Below are 16222 nucleotides of genomic sequence, written 5' to 3'. Positions count from 1 at the left end.
AAAGTAAGAAACTTAAAGTAGCTTAAATGGCCAGTAAATCATGATACAGCTCTATTAAACAATACCAGGGTCATTAAAACAATGTTAGAAAAGAACATTCCAAAAAAAAAAAAAAGAGAGGGCAGCCCCGGTGGCACAGCGGTTTAGCGCTGCCTGCAGCCCGGGGTGTGATCCTGGAGACCTGGGATCGAGTCCCACGTTGGGCTTCCTGCATGGAGCCAGCTTCTCCCTCTGCCTGTGTCTCTGCCTCTCTCTCTCTCTGTCTCTCTCTGTCTCTGAATAAATAAATTTAAAAAGAGAGAGAACATTCAAGCAAAAGAATGATATTCACAAGGTATTATCAAGTTATAAAACAGACTACAACTGCTCAGAGCCATGAGAAAACTTTATGGGGTTGTTCTAGAACCTAATTATGGTGGTAGTTGCACAAGTATAGATTTTTTAATGAAAATCTGTCAAACTGTACACTTAAAATGGATGAAATTAATTGTATGTAAACTATACCTCAATGAAGCTGTGAAAAAAGAAGGCAGAAAGCAGTTCTAAAACTATTTTAACTTAAAAGTGACTTCTATAAATAAATTAGAAAAAAAAAAAAAAGAGTGGAAGGATACAAGCCAAAGAGTTTAATGGGTTAAATTAAGGATGGAATGGGGTAGTTTCTTTTTTTTCTTTTGTCTAAATGTTCTACAATAAACATGTATTTATTTTGCAATAAGAAAAGAACCACAAAAAAAAAAAAAAAAGAAAAGAACCACAAAGTCTGTTTAAAGTTGTTAAACCAGCTTACTCAATTATCTAGGGCTGCTACATGTTCTGTGAAACTTTAAGGAGAACAAATTAGGACACCCCTCCCCACCTTTCAGTTCCAGAACATATGCTTACACAGACCAGTATTTCCACTGATTGGAACTCAAAGGAAAGCATGAAATAATTAACTACCCATGTCCCAGGTTGACGCCCAAGGCCATAATTCAGTCTGAGTGTTCTTAACCTTTCCAGGCTTTGAACCCATGCCACCCAGCTAGAAGAGCTCCTGCAGCTCACCAGCAGAGGGACCCCATAGGTCCCCTGAGAAGTATTGCTGAAGATACAGTTCAGTATATAGTCTGATACAAAAAGGACTCAACAGCCATGTCTTCCAAATTTCTTCAGAAAAATGCTTTTGGGTGTTTCAAATTTCAGAGAAAAATAAGTTTTACAGGTCAACCAACCAATTCTATAAAAGTTAGGTTTAGGATACTTTTACCACATTTTGTCAAAAGGGCCCAAGTTGTTTGACATTTTAAATGACTGATTATTGGAACTAATATAGTAAGTGACTTCAAGTGAAAACAGAGTGAATGCTATGTGAGGAAATATGCAGTGGGGCTATTGACTGGGAGCATTAACAGCTTTTGGTGTAAGAAGAAAAAAGCATGTAGAAGAGACAAGATGCCAAGAATAAATATAAAGCAACCACTATATCAAACAATTGGCCTTGAGAAAAAAAAAATCCTTGTACTTGCTTTTTGGAAAGGAGGTTTTGTTCAAATGTTTCAGAAGACCATGAGCATGGCAGAAGTGCTTTCAAATAAAGTACAAGTTCTTTACTATCTTATCTTCTCGACTCACTCCCATATTTTTCTTTGTGATTAGAGAGGGTTTAGGGCTTGTTCGTATTTCTTTTCTGAGAAAGATTACAGAATCGCGCAGAGCTCCCTTCTGCCTGTGGAAAGAATCTGCAATGAAAATAAATGGTCACTGGTTACCAGTGTGCCGGCTAGTACTGTTCCACTTAAAAAACTAACCCTTTCCTTAACTTCTTTCAAATGGTAGTCGTTACTCCCCTGGAACTCTTCAATTAACCTTATACCGACAGGGTACTTTCTTCTAGATTCTTTTGAGAATCCATCTATAGTAATTATCGAAATAGAAATGGAAGGCTGAAAACGTATTAATCTAACAAACTATGTGCGTTATATTACAATGCAGATTGTGTGAACAAGCTCGGGTATGGGTAATTCCAAAAAGTAAGTGGTTACAGATTATGAACTTATAGGGGCGCCATGTGGCTCAGTGGGTTAAGCATCTGCCTTCCGCTGAGGTCATGATCTCAGGGTCTACTTCTCCCTCTCCCTCGTTCTCTCTCTCTAATAAGTAAATAATCTTAAAAAACAAAATTAAAAAAAAAAAAAAACAGAAACAAGGGATGCCTGGGTGCTGGCTCAGTGGTTGTGCGTTAGGTTCAAGTCCCAGGATCGTCCCACGTCGGGCCTCCTGCATGGAGCCTGCTTCTCCCTCTGCCTATGTCTCTGCCTCTCTCTCTCTCTGTCTCTCATGAATAAATAAAATCTTTAAAAAATATATCTTTAAAAAATTATGTAAATTAACCGCAGGTTCTCAGAATTCATTCTATAGCCTTCCCCAACAGAAACATCTTTTTTTTTTTTTCCAGAGCTTTCCACACTATAAAAAGCTGACTATAAAAGCTGGAAAACTCCCCTATTTCGTCAGCCAGCTTGCAATCTTGCTCAAATTCTTCTGCCATCAGGTCTACCATGAGACTACGCATCCTTAATTCTCAAAGTGATTCAAGACGCTTCCTGTCTTAAAACTTGAGGGATGGGGACGCCTGGGTGGCTCAGCGGTTTAGCGCCGCCTTCGGCCCAGGGCGTGATCCTGGAGTCCCGGGATCGAGTCCCACGTCGGGCTCCTGGTACGGAGCCTGCTTCTCCATCTGCCTGTGTCTCTGCCTCTCTCCCTGTCTTTCGTGAATAAATAAATAAAATCTTAAAAAAAAAAAAAAAAAAAACTTGAGAGAAACTAGCGAACCTGTTGGAGGGCCCAAGCACAGAAAGGAGCCTCAAGCCTAATGTCTCCCACTTTCCTGACGGCCTGCACCGTCACCAGCACCTTTTCCGAGTGGAGGAAAAATCCGGCTCTGACCAATTCCGCGGCCACGAGCCGGGTCCCCAGAGCGCGCTGCCCCGCCCCAGAGGCGGAGCTTGAGCTCCAACCCCGGCGGGGCCCTTCAGAGCCGCCCCGCCCCGCCTCGCTTTGCTCTTTTCCCGCCCAGACCCCGCGACTTCCGGAAGGGGCGTGGACTCGCAGGAAGTTCTCGCGTTACCGAAAGGGAGGCCCATCCGGCTCCGGTGTCATGGCCGACCCTTATCGTGAATGCGCGCTGGCTGCGGTCGGCGAGAAGAGGCAGCAGTTTGGGAGCAGATTTCTGAGCGATCCGGCGCGCGTCTTCCACCATAATGCCTGGTAACCGCCCTGCCCCTCCCGGCCTGTGGCTCGCCCTCTGTCCCGCCGCCCCGTGCGCTCTGAGAAGCCCCTGACCGCCGGCCACGAGTCCCGCTGCCCTGCTCGAGGCGCTCTCCTTCCACGGGAGAGGCCCTGTGGGGCCAGCGACTCATCCCGCTCGCAGCTGGAACGTGAGGCCCCTAAGCTGCTCGTTTGATTTTCCCAGGGACAATGTGGAGTGGTCGGAAGAGCAGGCCGCCGCGGCGGAGAGGAAAGTCCGGGAGAACAGTACCCAGCGGGTGTGCCAGGAGAAGCAAGGTGCGCCCAGGTGTGGACCCTCAGTGGTAGCAGCAGCCAGCGTGCCAGTGGACGCGCTCTCCCCTAGAGGCCAGAGACCGAGACCGCCAAGAGCCTTTATTACCGGACTGATACCGAACTCGGGGGTGGGATGGGAGGGACAGGGGATGGGTAAGGATGGCAAAGGGCTTCACCCAAAATCTTATTAGGGCAAAGAGGGACTTTAGATTTTGGCTTTATTCGAGAGGGAGGAACTGTATCCTGATGTATTTTCTAGCGGATACATTTTTAGTTAGGTCGACTAGACCCATATTAATAGGACTGGCCTGTGGCAGCCGTGTGGTCACGTGATCGACTTAGAGGCTGTGCTTCCCGTGATTACACTCCGGCTAAAGAAATGTCACTGAAGCTAGATTCTAGCGACCAGATTCTAAACATCGTTGGGGGAGGGAGCTAACTATGGTGAATTATATGTCTTTTTCTTGGATGATGGCTATGAGGATTTAGGGCTTCGTCCAAGGAAAGCTGGGTGAAGAGGAGTGTATGTAGGTAAGCCTCGCCAAAGTCAGAGAGACCCCTTTCTGTAGAGGTGGATGATTTCACTGCAAAACATCTCAAAGTACTAAAACTAGGACTGGCAGGTCCTATGTCCTAAAAGACCATTCAAAGCAGGACTAGAAATTGGGAGAGTGGTATCCCACAGTTCACGGTAACAATTAGAAGATTCCAGTTACAAAATATTCACCTGACATAGTTTGACAGGGACTAGTTCAAGGCAAATTAGAGCTGAAAGGGATTTTGAAAATCATGTAGTCCAATATCCTCTTTTTACAGTTAAAGAAACTTGGACCACAGGACATTAAGTGCCTTACCCAGAGGTAAGCAGTTAGTTAGTAGTAGGAGTGGTGGAACTAAAATCCAATTTGTTAGATTTTTGTTCTCTTCTACTACACTAATCAAAGCCCTGTATTGGCAAAGAGCAGAAAACTGAAGTCTGGGACTGCCAGCTGCCTTGATGGCCTTAAACTACGATGGAAGCAGTCTACCCTTAAGTCTCTCCTGTTGTCTCTCATCAGAACTCTTCTCACCTGAAGACATTTTTCCTTCTTGTCTCTGTTTTCTCCTTTCCTTTTAGCCTTATTTCTGTTTTTAGGATCTTTTAGTAGTATTAAATTCATTCCTTAGCTCTACTTTCGATAAGACCCACAGGCAGAGGAGTGTATATAAAACAAAAAAGCTGCATGTATCATAATCATTGAGTTCACATGGGGAATGACTGAAGAACCTGGTACGTTTCGCCTGTAAAAGAAAAGGTTTAGCGGTGAAAATAACTGCATAACCGCCCTTAAATCAAAAGAGTTGTTCTGTATGGCCCTAAGAAAGTAGGACTTTTGACCAGGAGACAGACTTTCTGCTTAATGTTAGAATTTTTTTTTCTCTCTCTCTCTTTTTTTTTTTTTCCTTAATGTTAGAATTCTCTAATAGCTAAGAGCCACCCAAAAACGTGGGTGGAGAATTGGTAGTAAGTTCCCTGGTAAAAGTTCCTCCTAAGAAGGGCAAGATACAGAGGGAATTTATGTAGGGTAGGTGGTAGAACTCAGAGATTTCCAGTTCTGAGGTTATGGCTCTACTTGAGGATACTTTTAGTATAAAATGACATTCAGTGAAGCAGGATGACGTTTGACATGAGGGACACATAAATATTGGGAGATGGTTTTTTAAATTCTTTCTTTAATATTTACAGTTGATTATGAGGTCAATGCCCACAAATATTGGAATGAATTCTACAAAATCCACGAAAATGGATTTTTCAAAGATAGACATTGGCTTTTCACTGAATTCCCAGAGTTGGCACCCAGCCAAAACCAAAATCACTTGAATGATTTGCTCCCAGAGAACAAGAGGAGTAAAGTACCTGAATGTAGAAGCAATGAGGATGGACCTGGCTTACAAATAGAAGAACAACACAAGTGTTCTTCAAATAGCCTTGGACATAAAATGCAGATGCCTCCTGTGGAAGAAAACGTAACTCAGAAACTCAGTCACCTGGAAATCTGTGTGGATGAGTTCCCTGGGTCCTCAGCTACCTACAGAATACTTGAGGTAACTCCCCTTTTTTGTCCTGATAGTGGGGTTAATGAGGCTGTTGTATTGTACATGTGGATGGTGCAGAGAGGCTGACCACAAAAGTGATTGTGTCTGAAGAAGCTGACTAGACTTGACTCATATTGGCTTGGAAACCCCTCGATTTTTGAACGAATGACATGTCTTAAATTCAAACCAGATATCTGGTGGGTGTGGCAAACAAAGATATTACCTGAGGTGTTACCTGGAAACATCCTGTTGTATCTGAACATTGTAGAATTGTGCTATACCTGCCACCTGAAGAGAGTCCCGAGTCAAAAGACAGATTCTTTTACCTCTCTTGTAATATAGGATGGAGGGGAGGGGTTAGTTGGGTTGGTGCCTGCTTCTCAGGCATGGAGGAGTTCATGTCTTCCTAGTTTGGATGGTGTTGCTGAGGTAAAGCTAGACCTGGAAACGTTGTCTGGGTGGGTACTGTGATGCAGATTTATAAGTGGTGACTGCACTTCGACTGGAAGCTCGCCTTGGGGTTGAGTACTCTAGCCTGAGCTTGTTATAGCCCCGTCCCCTCCCCAAGCAGAAAAGGACCTCTGCCTCGTAGTTATGAGAATTACATACATTGAGATAATGATGTAATATCACTAAAAATAGTGTCTGACATGTAGTAAGCCCTTAGTAAATGGTCACTGTCTTTTTTGGGGGGTTGGGGTTTTTTTTGTTTTTATTATTTTTTTTTTAATTTTTTTAATTTTTATTTATTTATGATAGTCACACAGAGAGAGAGAGAGGCAGAGACACAGGCAGAGGGAGAAGCAGGCTCCATGCACCGGGAGCCCGACGTGGGATTCGATCCCGGGTCTCCAGGATCGCGCCCTGGGCCAAAGGCAGGCGCTAAACCGCTGCGCCACCCAGGGATCCCTTTTTTTTGTTTTTAAAGATTTATTTTGGAGAGAGTTTATGAGAGCAGGAGGAGGAGCAGAGGGAAGGGGAGATAATCTCTAGCCAACTCTGCACTCAGCGCAGAGCCAACTGCCCCAAATAGTCACTGTTCTTAGTAGCACCCGGTTGAGGATAATGTAATCCATGGTTCCTTTTTTTTTTTTTAAGATTTTATTTATTTATTCATTAGAGAGAGAGAGAGGCAGAGACACAGGCAGAGGGAGAAGCAGACTCCATGCAGGGAGCCTGACATGGGACTCGATCCTGGGTCTCCAGGATCGTGCCCTGGGCTGAAGGTGGTGCTAAACCACCGAGCCACCCGGGCTGCCCCCATGGTTCCTTTTTCATGAATTTTTTCACTTAGCCTATGAAAGACATTTTTCCAATAATAAAGTGCAGTTCAGGATCCCTGGGTGGCCCTGGTGTGATCCCACTGTCCCAGGATCAAGTCCCACATCGGGCTCCCTGCATGGGGCCTCCTCCTCCCTCTGCCTGTGTTTCTGCATCTCTCATGAATAAATAAATAAAATCTTAAAAAAAAAAATTATCGTTAGGACTATTTGCTAAAACTCAAAAAGTAAAAGGAATTCATGCCCCTTTTTTTCCACAGCAGCTCCTTTGTGCTGCTGAGAGCCCATGCTCTTGTCTTTTATGGCTCCCCCCACTTTAGACTTCCTGAGATCAAAGTCAGGGTATGTCATGTGTACTGTTTAGCTCTGGTCTCTGCACTTTCCCTGCTAATACAATGAAACAAGATTATCTACTGTTGATTATTTATCTAGCTCTAGGGAATAAATTCTTTGGAACTTCCTGTAACTAAAAGTTCATTTTTGTCTGCAGGTTGGTTGTGGTGTGGGAAACACAGTCTTTCCGATTTTACAAACTAACAAGTAAGTGTGTTGTAAAGTTAAACTGTAGGACAGCAAAGAGGAGAAAGGGTGTGTGGTTTCTCAAAACTGCAGCAAACTGTTAATAGTGGTTATTGGGAATGCTGGGGATAGGAGATGATTTCTGTTATCCGCTAATGATTTGATTGAATTTGATTTCTCAGTTACCTTTGTCATCAGGAAAACTAATGAGCTTCAAAACCTATTCCACTTTAATATGTGGTCCCTTTGATATTTTAATTCTGCTACACAGGAGAGAGAACAGACATAATTCAGTTTGTAGTCTTAATTGTGCTGCTGTTTTTTCCGTTCATTTCAGTGACCCAGGACTCTTTGTTTACTGTTGTGATTTTTCTTCCACGGCTGTGGAACTGGTCCAGGTAAGTACAATGGCTCCTATCTGTAATTTTCACTAATTAACGGGGAAATGGTTTCCTAAAATTCAAGGTTTTTAGCACTTTTTTTTTTAATTTCTTATTCTTATGTGGTCTGAAAGTAAAAGATTTCCTGAAACAGCTGGGAGTAGAGGAAAGAACCAAACATGAACATGGAACCTGTTACTGACCAGCTATGGAACTTTGGTTAGATCTCCTGACCTTTCCAAACTTAGATTTTATGGATTAAAATGAGACTTTTTTTTTCTAGTCAGGGTACTTTGAGTTACAAGTCACAGAAACATCTACACAAACTCAACCAATGAAAGAGACAGTCATAGAACCCAAAGGCATAAAGTGTAGCCAGGGCTGTCACTCTGCCCTGAAAAGGTGGCAGATACCAAGGCAAGTTGGCTAAGCTGATAAGATGTTGCCACCCTCTCTTCTTCCTATCACAATACCTCCCTCAAGCTCATGGTTTCCTATCTCTCATAGCCCAGAGCCCATTTGTCCTTTGTCTACAGACCAGCTTTCTGTAATAAGTTTTTCATGTGACCTCTAACATGGCTTGCCCCCTTACAAGTCCACCTGTTCAGACATTCTCAGAACCTCACCAGAATTACTTATTGTCCTTCCAAAGTCCCCAGAGTCTGATTGACCCAATCTAAAACTTGCTCTGTTTTAATTAGCTGTGGTCAGTGAGCAACAAAGTCATTTTTGGGGAAGAGAGATACGGAAAGAGAAATTACCCTAAAATGTGTATAATCATGTCTAATGCTTATAGCACAGGGGCTCTGGAATTGGTAGTTCCCTGTCTTTCTGGAGTGAATTACTTTTATAGATCTAGACCAGGTGAATACTGGGCTTATTTTTAATTAATTATATTTTTTTCTTTAGTTAATTTTTTTTTTGTTTTTTTAAGGATTTTATTTATTTGAGAGAGCATACACTAGTGGGGTGAAGGCTAGAGGGAGAAGCAGTCTCCCCTCTGAGCAGGAAGTCCAATGCAGGGCTCAATCCCAGGACCCCGAGGTTGTGACCTGAGCCGAAGGCAGACACTTAACTGACTGAGCCACCCAGGCACCCCAGGAGTTGTTTTATTTTTTATTTTGTTTTAAAGATTTTATTTATTCATGAGAGACACGGAGAGAGGGAGGCAGAGACACAGGCAGAGGGAGAAGCAGGTTCCATGCAGGAAGCCTGACGCAGGACTTGATCCCAGGTCTCCAGGATCAGGGCCTGGGCTGAAGGTGGCGCTAAACCGCTGAGCCACCTGGGCTGCCTTCCCCACCCACCCCAATCCCAGGAGTTGTTTTAAATCATGCTTTAGGGCAGCCCAGGTGGCTCAGTTTAGCAGTTTAGCACCACTAAACAGTGGTCTCAGTGGTCTACCCACTAAGCCAGCCAGGTGCCCCAAAAACATTACATTTTATTTATTTATTTATTTATCTATCTATCTATCTATCTGTTTGTTTATTTATTTATTTTAGAAGAGAATATCTTCTTTTTTTTTTTTTTAAATACATGTTTGGAATAAGACTTTTTTTTTTTTTTTTAAATTTTATTTTATTTATTTATGATAGGCACACAGTGAGAGAGAGAGAGAGGCAGAGACACAGGCAGAGGGAGAAGCAGACTCCATGCAGGGAGCCTGATGTGGGACTCGATCCCGGGACTCCAGGATCACGCCCTGGGCCAAAGGCAGGCACTAAACCGCTGAGCCACCCGGAGATCCCAAACATTACATTTTAAAAGTACCAGTTGGGGCACCTGGCTAGCCCAGTGGGTAGGGCATGTGACTCTTGAACTCAGGGTCATAAGTTTGAGCCCCATGTTGGGTGCAGAGATAATATAATCTTTTTAAAAATAAATGTCATAAAAATACCAGTTAGATTCCACAGGCTCCTCCCTGGAATTGTTCAACATTCTGGGCCTTTGACTAAGAATACATGCCTTCATGATTAGAATGATAACCCTCAGCGGCAGTAGCAGCAGTTACACTTAACACAAGATAAGCTTTCCCTAAGGCTGTGTGAACATTTTCTTTTGTGTGTGTGTGAACATTTTCTAACCTATGTGACTTTCAACTGTCTGCAGACAAATTCAGCATATGATCCTTGTCGGTGCTTTGCCTTTGTTCACGATCTATGTGACGAAGATAAGAGTTACCCAGTGCCCAGGGATAGCCTTGATATCATCATCCTTATATTTGTTCTTTCAGCGGTTGTTCCAGACAAGTAAGTTTTAGGTCCTTTAACCAATAGTGTAACAAAAACAAAGCTGGGATCGGGGACCTTGATCCCAGAGTTGGACCCTAAGTGAGCAGGGTGATCTGATAGGCAGGAGGAAGCCACTCTGTCAGAATGATGGCAGTATCTCGGCCCTTTTCCTAAATCTGTGTGCCTCTAAACCTCTGCCAGTTGATTGCAGCGGGTGGGTTAGCTTTTCGATGCTGTGGTTGAACATCCGCCAGGAACGGGAGCACTGTCTCTAGTGGGTGTGGGGGCGTCCCCTGCTGATAATCTCAGCGTGCTGTTTTAGAACAGTGGGTGCACAGCTGTTTGGTACCATCCCCTCATTGGTTTTTTTATTTTAAGCTATTTCTAAGTAATCTCTTCACCCAACATGAGGCTCAAACTTACAGCCCCGAGATCAAGAGCCACACACTCAATCAACTAAGCCAGTTACTTGGGCTTTTTAAATGCTTTCAGTAAATCAGGCTTTTTTTTTTTTTTTTTTAATTTTTTTTTTTTTTTTTTTTAATGATAGTCATACAGAGAGAGAGGCAGAGACACAGGCAGAGGGAGAAGCAGGCTCCATGCACCAGGAGCCTGATGTGGGACTCGATCCCCGGTCTCCAGGATCACGCCCTGGGCCAAAGGCAGGCGCCAAACCGCTGCGCCACCCAGGGATCCCAGTAAATCAGGCTTATTAACAACACAGAATTTACAGTGAAGCTTAACTCAGATGTTCCTTTATGTTTAAGCTCTTCAGAAAACTGCAGTACTGGGGAATTCCATAAAATCAAGTTTAGGTGAAAGGAAAGTCCTTTGCTGAACCCTACAAGATACTGTTAAAAGTTGCTTAGATGTGGGCAGCCAGCTGTCCTAATGAGATACTGTCCTCAGGAAGCAGTGTCAGCTAGAGACCTAGGGGAATGATTGATTGTCTCTGTCCCACATTTCCTTGAGGAGAGCACTGAGTCATCTGACCTGACGGCATTATGAGTGTGTGTGTATAAAGGCAGGTGCAGGCCAGCCCAAAAGGCCGGGCATGGTTCTAAACTTTCAGAACTGCAGAAATCTCCGGGTGCCCAGCTGTCTCAGTTGGTAGAGCATGCGACTCTAGATCTCAGGGTCATGAGTTCAAGCCCCATGTTTGGAGGATAGAGATTGATTGATTGATTGATAAAATATCAGTAGAAGTTTAAACCCTACAAACTTAAAAACTGATGTGACTGAAACAAATCATTAAATTAAACTCTTTATTCTGTATTTAAGCAGATTTTGTAGCACTTATACTTCTGAGGTTAGTACAGCTAAAACCTGCACTTTTGTATGCAGAGTGCAGTCAGAATGTAAAGCTCTCTGCCCTTGGCACTCATTTGCATACTGACTCACCATGTAAATTGTAAGTTCTTAAAGTTTCGACTTCACTTAACAAATGGAAAGATACAGTCTCTGCCTTCAAAGCGCTCAGGCCTGGGGGGCAGGCGGATGAGTCAGCTAACTAGCTAGTCTGCACCGCAAGTTTTCAGGGCTGTGCTCCGGGAGCCCTGGGAGCACAGGGCAGGGATGGCTTCCCCGTGAGATAATCCCGAAAGGAATACGAAGTGAACCAGATGCAGAGTAAGTGGCGCACTCTAACAGAAGCAGGTTATCCTCAGGCCTCTTCATCCTGAAGGGAGTGGGTCAAAGCCACAGTCATGAGCAGACAGCAGAAGACACATGAGAAGCTTGGGTGTGTGCTCCCACTCTCACTGAAGCAGGAGCAGAGGAGCTAAGATTTCAGGGTTCGTGTGTCAGGGTTAAGAAGTCCACTGGCTTTTACAGACATGCTTCAAGGAAAAGGAATCCTGTCCTTAAAGGAGACCTGATCTTCATTCCTTGTTGTCCCGCAGGATGCAGAAGGCTATCAACAGGCTGAGCAGACTTCTGAAACCGGGAGGGTTGATGCTTCTGCGAGATTATGGCCGCTATGACATGGCTCAGCTTCGGTTTAAAAAAGGTATTTTGGTGCACCTGGGTGGCTCAGTCATTCATCTTCAGCTCAGGTCATGATTCCAGAGTACTGGGATTGAGCCCCACGTCAGGCTCCCTGCTCAGCAGAGGGCTTGCTTCTCTCTCTCCCTCTGCCCCTCCCCTGCTTGCACACATACTCTGTCAAATGAATGAATGAATGAATGAATGTATGAAATGAAATAAAATAAATTTTTTAAATGAATAATTATGGCATTTTGCTACTATAAGCAAAACAAGAAGTTTTGCCATCCTGTTAGACTTATGAATCAGTGAAATCGAATAAAAATTCTTGAATTAATAGCTCCATATATAAGGCCACTTAATACATGACAGGGTGGTATGTTTTTGAAGATTTGTATAATTAGATATTGGGGAGATCTTTTAACCAAGACAACTACTTTTAGAATAGCTACTTTTAGAAAAAGATTTGATTATATGAATAATTTTAAATGTGGCATGCCAAAAGGTGTCTTTAAAAAATTGAAAGAGGGCAGCCCAGGTGGCTCAGTGGTTTAGTGCTGCCTTCAGCCCAGGGCCTGATCCTGAAGACCTGGGATGGAGTCCCACGTTGGGATCCCTGCATGGAGCCTGCTTCTCCCTCTGCCTGTGTCTCTGTCTCTGCCCCTCTCCCTCCCTCCCTCCCTCCCTCCTTCCCTCCCTCCCTCTCTCTCTCTCTCTTTCTTTTTCTCTTGTGAATAAATAAATAAAATCTTTTTAAAAATAAAATAAGAAAAAAATTGAAAGATGGGACACCTGAGTGGCTCAGTGGTGGAACGTCTGCTTTTGGCTCAGGACGTGATCCAGAGTCCTGGAACTGAGTTGTGCATCGGGTTCTCTGCTAGAGCCTGCTTCTCCTCCCTCTTCCTACATCTCTGCCTCTCTCTGTGTGTCTCTCATGAATAAATAAGTAAATTCTTTTAATAAATAAAATAAATAATTGAAAGACAAATTTTGGTGCCTGGAACAGATAAAGACTTAATTATTATCTGTGTTCTTCAAGGCCCTGTTGGCAAATTGATAAGCAGATCAATAACCCACCCAAAAAAACGGGAAAGGGAAATTTTAGAGTTGATTCACTGAAGGGCAGATCCAAATGGCCAAAAACAAACTTCAAGGTAACAAAGCCTACAGTGAGATAATCACTTCTTAAAACTACTGCTGGCCAGTTCAAAGAAGGAGATATACTTCTCCATTACTGGTAGAAATAACAAGTTGTTAGTGGTGTTTGGGGCTTGGGGTTTTTTATTTTAAGCACACTGGTGTTCTCTACCCAGTCTTTTAACTCTTTTGGGAGTTACTCAAGACCTAGCATGTACTATGTGTGTTGCCAAAATTTTGGGAACAAAACGAATGCCTCTGGAGAGGGTAACACTGCCTGCTGCTTGAGGTAGACCCCATACCAGTAGTCTTGGAGGGGTTTCCATTCTGCATTCCCGATGAGAAAATCAGTGTGCAGATGTGTATTTTAAACTTGATTGCACATATAAGAGTAGCTGAGGAGAACTAAGCAAAGCAAGTAAAATACTGACATTCCAAAGGTGTAGAAGGATTACATAGTGGGTTGGTGAATTGGCATTATGTCAGAGGGCTTGGCAGCTAAAGGGAGAGTGTCCATGATAGAAACAGCAGATGTGTTGTATTGTGAATGTGCGTGGACACGTGCAGAGACATGGGACATGGTCATGGCGGCTATCTCAGGTTTCCTTTCCGTAAGTCACTATGGTCCCTGGCTTTTAGTTATTTATTTTTGTTTTACAAAGAGTACATGGTGTTTATTTAATGAGGGAGGGGAAAGAACACTGTTGTCAACCTGAAACTGCTCTCAAACAGAAGGCTGAGAATGTGTGATCTAAGTCTGAAATTGGATCACGCCACCCCTCTCCAAAGCACCGTTCCTTTGTAGGAGGGAAATGATAGAGTCCTACAAAGCGCCCACAGTAACCAAGACAGGAGTCTGTTCTCTAAGAAATCGGTATCATGATGCACATTTGATTGGCAGTGAAATTCAAAGAAGTGCTTTCAAGTTTGATTTTTATCACATTGCTCCACAGGTCAGTGTCTGTCTGAAAATTTCTATGTGAGAGGTGATGGTACTAGAGTTTACTTCTTCACACAAGGTAGGAAGACGTTCCTCTTTACATATGTCGGTGGTCCCCAAAACCCCAGCTGCAGTGCTGCTCTGTGTCCTCGACATACAGCTGTTGAGCCCCTCCTACCTTTTGCAGCCTTTTCCTGCCCTTGGTGGCCCAGGGCCCATTGTCCAAGCAGGCTCCACTTCAGTCTCCACCTTGCCCTTCTGCTGTGTGCTCTTTCTCCCTGTCACTTTGTCCAGAACAGGGGGAGCCTACCCCATTTTGCAAGATTTTGATGCAGTTGGCTTCACCCTGAGGCTGGGTTCTCCCGGGGTCCAGGTGTAACCCTGAATTGCTCTCCACAGTTTGCCCTGGTCATGTGTTCAGTGTCGTCCCTGGGCCCTTTATTGTGTCACATACTTTCTTAAGCTTTCAGTTAGCGTGGTGGAACCTCTCCCCTAAAAAAGTGACTGTGAAGTTAACATTTTTGTAGATTTTTGCATGTCATCTTCAGGTGCCCATAAAGCCCTTCTGGCAAATACCCCCCCATCAGCTGACTTATTAGGCTCTCTCTCTGGACACCAAGCTGCCCTTCCCAGATAGTTTGGCTTCTTCTGTGTAAATACGAATTTGCTATTACCAAGCTGCTACTGTGCTTATAAACAAACAGCCCGGCTAAAGCCACTTAAAATAGATAAATACTGTCTCACAGTGGCCCTTTCAACATAGGAAGTGGTAGGCAATGTTTTTTCTTCAGCAGAAAATATATAAACATCTCTTTCCCAAATCAGATGAGCTGGATACACTTTTCACTAATGCTGGACTGGAAAAGGTTCAGAACCTGGTGGATCGCCGATTGCAAGTGAACCGAGGGAAACAACTGACAATGTACCGCGTTTGGATTCAGTGCAAATACCGCAAGCCTCTCCTGTCCGGCACTGGCTAAGAAGCACCTGCTCCTGCCATGATAGGAGTTCTTGGGAGTTTTTTAAAAAGAACATTCACGAATGGTGTCTTGTTGATGTTGGGAAGTTCAAGGATTCAGACTTGAGCATTGAACCTAGAACAGGTTGCTTTTTATCAAGTTTCTAATAATTGTCCTTCATATTTGTGAAGTCCTTTTATATATACTTTCCTCAAGGTTGTTGGGCTGCTTTGGTTTTGGGGGTTTTTTTGTGGGCTCTGTGCCCGGCATGGAGTCCACTGCCAAGCTTGAAGTCACAACCTTGAGATCAAGAGTTGGATGCTTAACCAACTGAGCTACCCAGGCACCTCCTCCTACTTAAGTTTCTTTCTTACTTTGAGATCTCAAAGAATCTTTCTTGGCATTTTGTAATTAATTATAACAAACTTTCCTAAGAATCATGAATTTAAAGGCATCAAGAATTTATTATATATGAACATAATAAAGAAGTATTATGTATGATAAAGTGTCATTTGACTGGGAGTTACATTAAATTATTTCAGAGTTCACATACCTAAGCGAGGCAGTTGATACATTCAAGGGTAAATAAAAGTGTTGTTCAGCGAGAGACACATGAAGAACAATCATCTTTCTTTGGATATTTTCCTGACTCAAAAATACTACTTTAGGGTGGCCCAGGTGGCTCAGCGGTTTAGCACTGCCTTCAGCCCAGGGCCTGATCCTGGAGTCCTGGGAAAGATCTTGATTTTTGCAAAATTGTCTCCACCCCCCCCCTTTTTTTTTTGTGCCCTTAAATGTTTGATACAAAAGGAACTGAGAGAATTTTATTTTAGCCACATGACCGAATGAATGATAGAAGTGAGCATTGGCAGTATTACTTTCTTTATGTTCTGCTTTTTTTTAATTACGACTTTTACCTGAGCTGAAATCAAGAGTTGGATATTTAACCAAATGTGCCACCCAGGTGCCCCTAAAAAATTTCAAATTAAAGAAAAGTACCAATTACCAAGACTGTTGCAGGAATAGTCCTTTTCTTTTCGGAGTGATTTTTTTTTTTTTAAGATTTTATTTATTTATTCATGAGAGACACAGAGAGAGAGGCAGAGACACAGGCAGAGGGAGAAGCAGGCTCCATACAGGAAGCTGGACGTGGGACTCGATCCCGGGCCTCCAG

General features: G+C 43.4%; 1 protein-coding gene across 2 annotated transcripts; it reads left to right on the top strand.

Annotated features, from left to right (window-relative positions):
- The first annotated feature begins 3083 nt into the window (after positions 1 to 3083).
- On the top strand, positions 3084 to 15553 carry METTL2A (methyltransferase 2A, tRNA N3-cytidine). Of its 2 annotated transcripts, none has more exons than XM_025999538.2 (9): positions 3084 to 3249; positions 3455 to 3546; positions 5270 to 5628; positions 7390 to 7439; positions 7756 to 7816; positions 9908 to 10047; positions 11931 to 12037; positions 14103 to 14168; positions 14915 to 15553. In XM_025999538.2, the coding sequence occupies exons 1-9, from the start codon at positions 3140 to 3142 to the stop codon at positions 15067 to 15069; spliced, it is 1140 nt and encodes a 379-aa protein (XP_025855323.1). In that variant the 5' UTR covers positions 3084 to 3139; the 3' UTR covers positions 15070 to 15553. The 2 variants fall into 2 exon arrangements, with proteins under 2 accessions (XP_025855323.1, XP_072603015.1); XM_072746914.1 differs by having other exon boundaries at positions 3105 to 3249; positions 3455 to 3556.
- The last annotated feature ends 669 nt before the right edge of the window (positions 15554 to 16222 follow it).

Source organism: Vulpes vulpes, chromosome 2, assembly GCF_048418805.1.
Source record: "Vulpes vulpes isolate BD-2025 chromosome 2, VulVul3, whole genome shotgun sequence".
Taxonomy (NCBI): domain Eukaryota; kingdom Metazoa; phylum Chordata; class Mammalia; order Carnivora; family Canidae; genus Vulpes; species Vulpes vulpes.
Note: the sequence above shows the minus strand (reverse complement) of the source record. Positions and strands in the feature narration are given on the sequence as shown.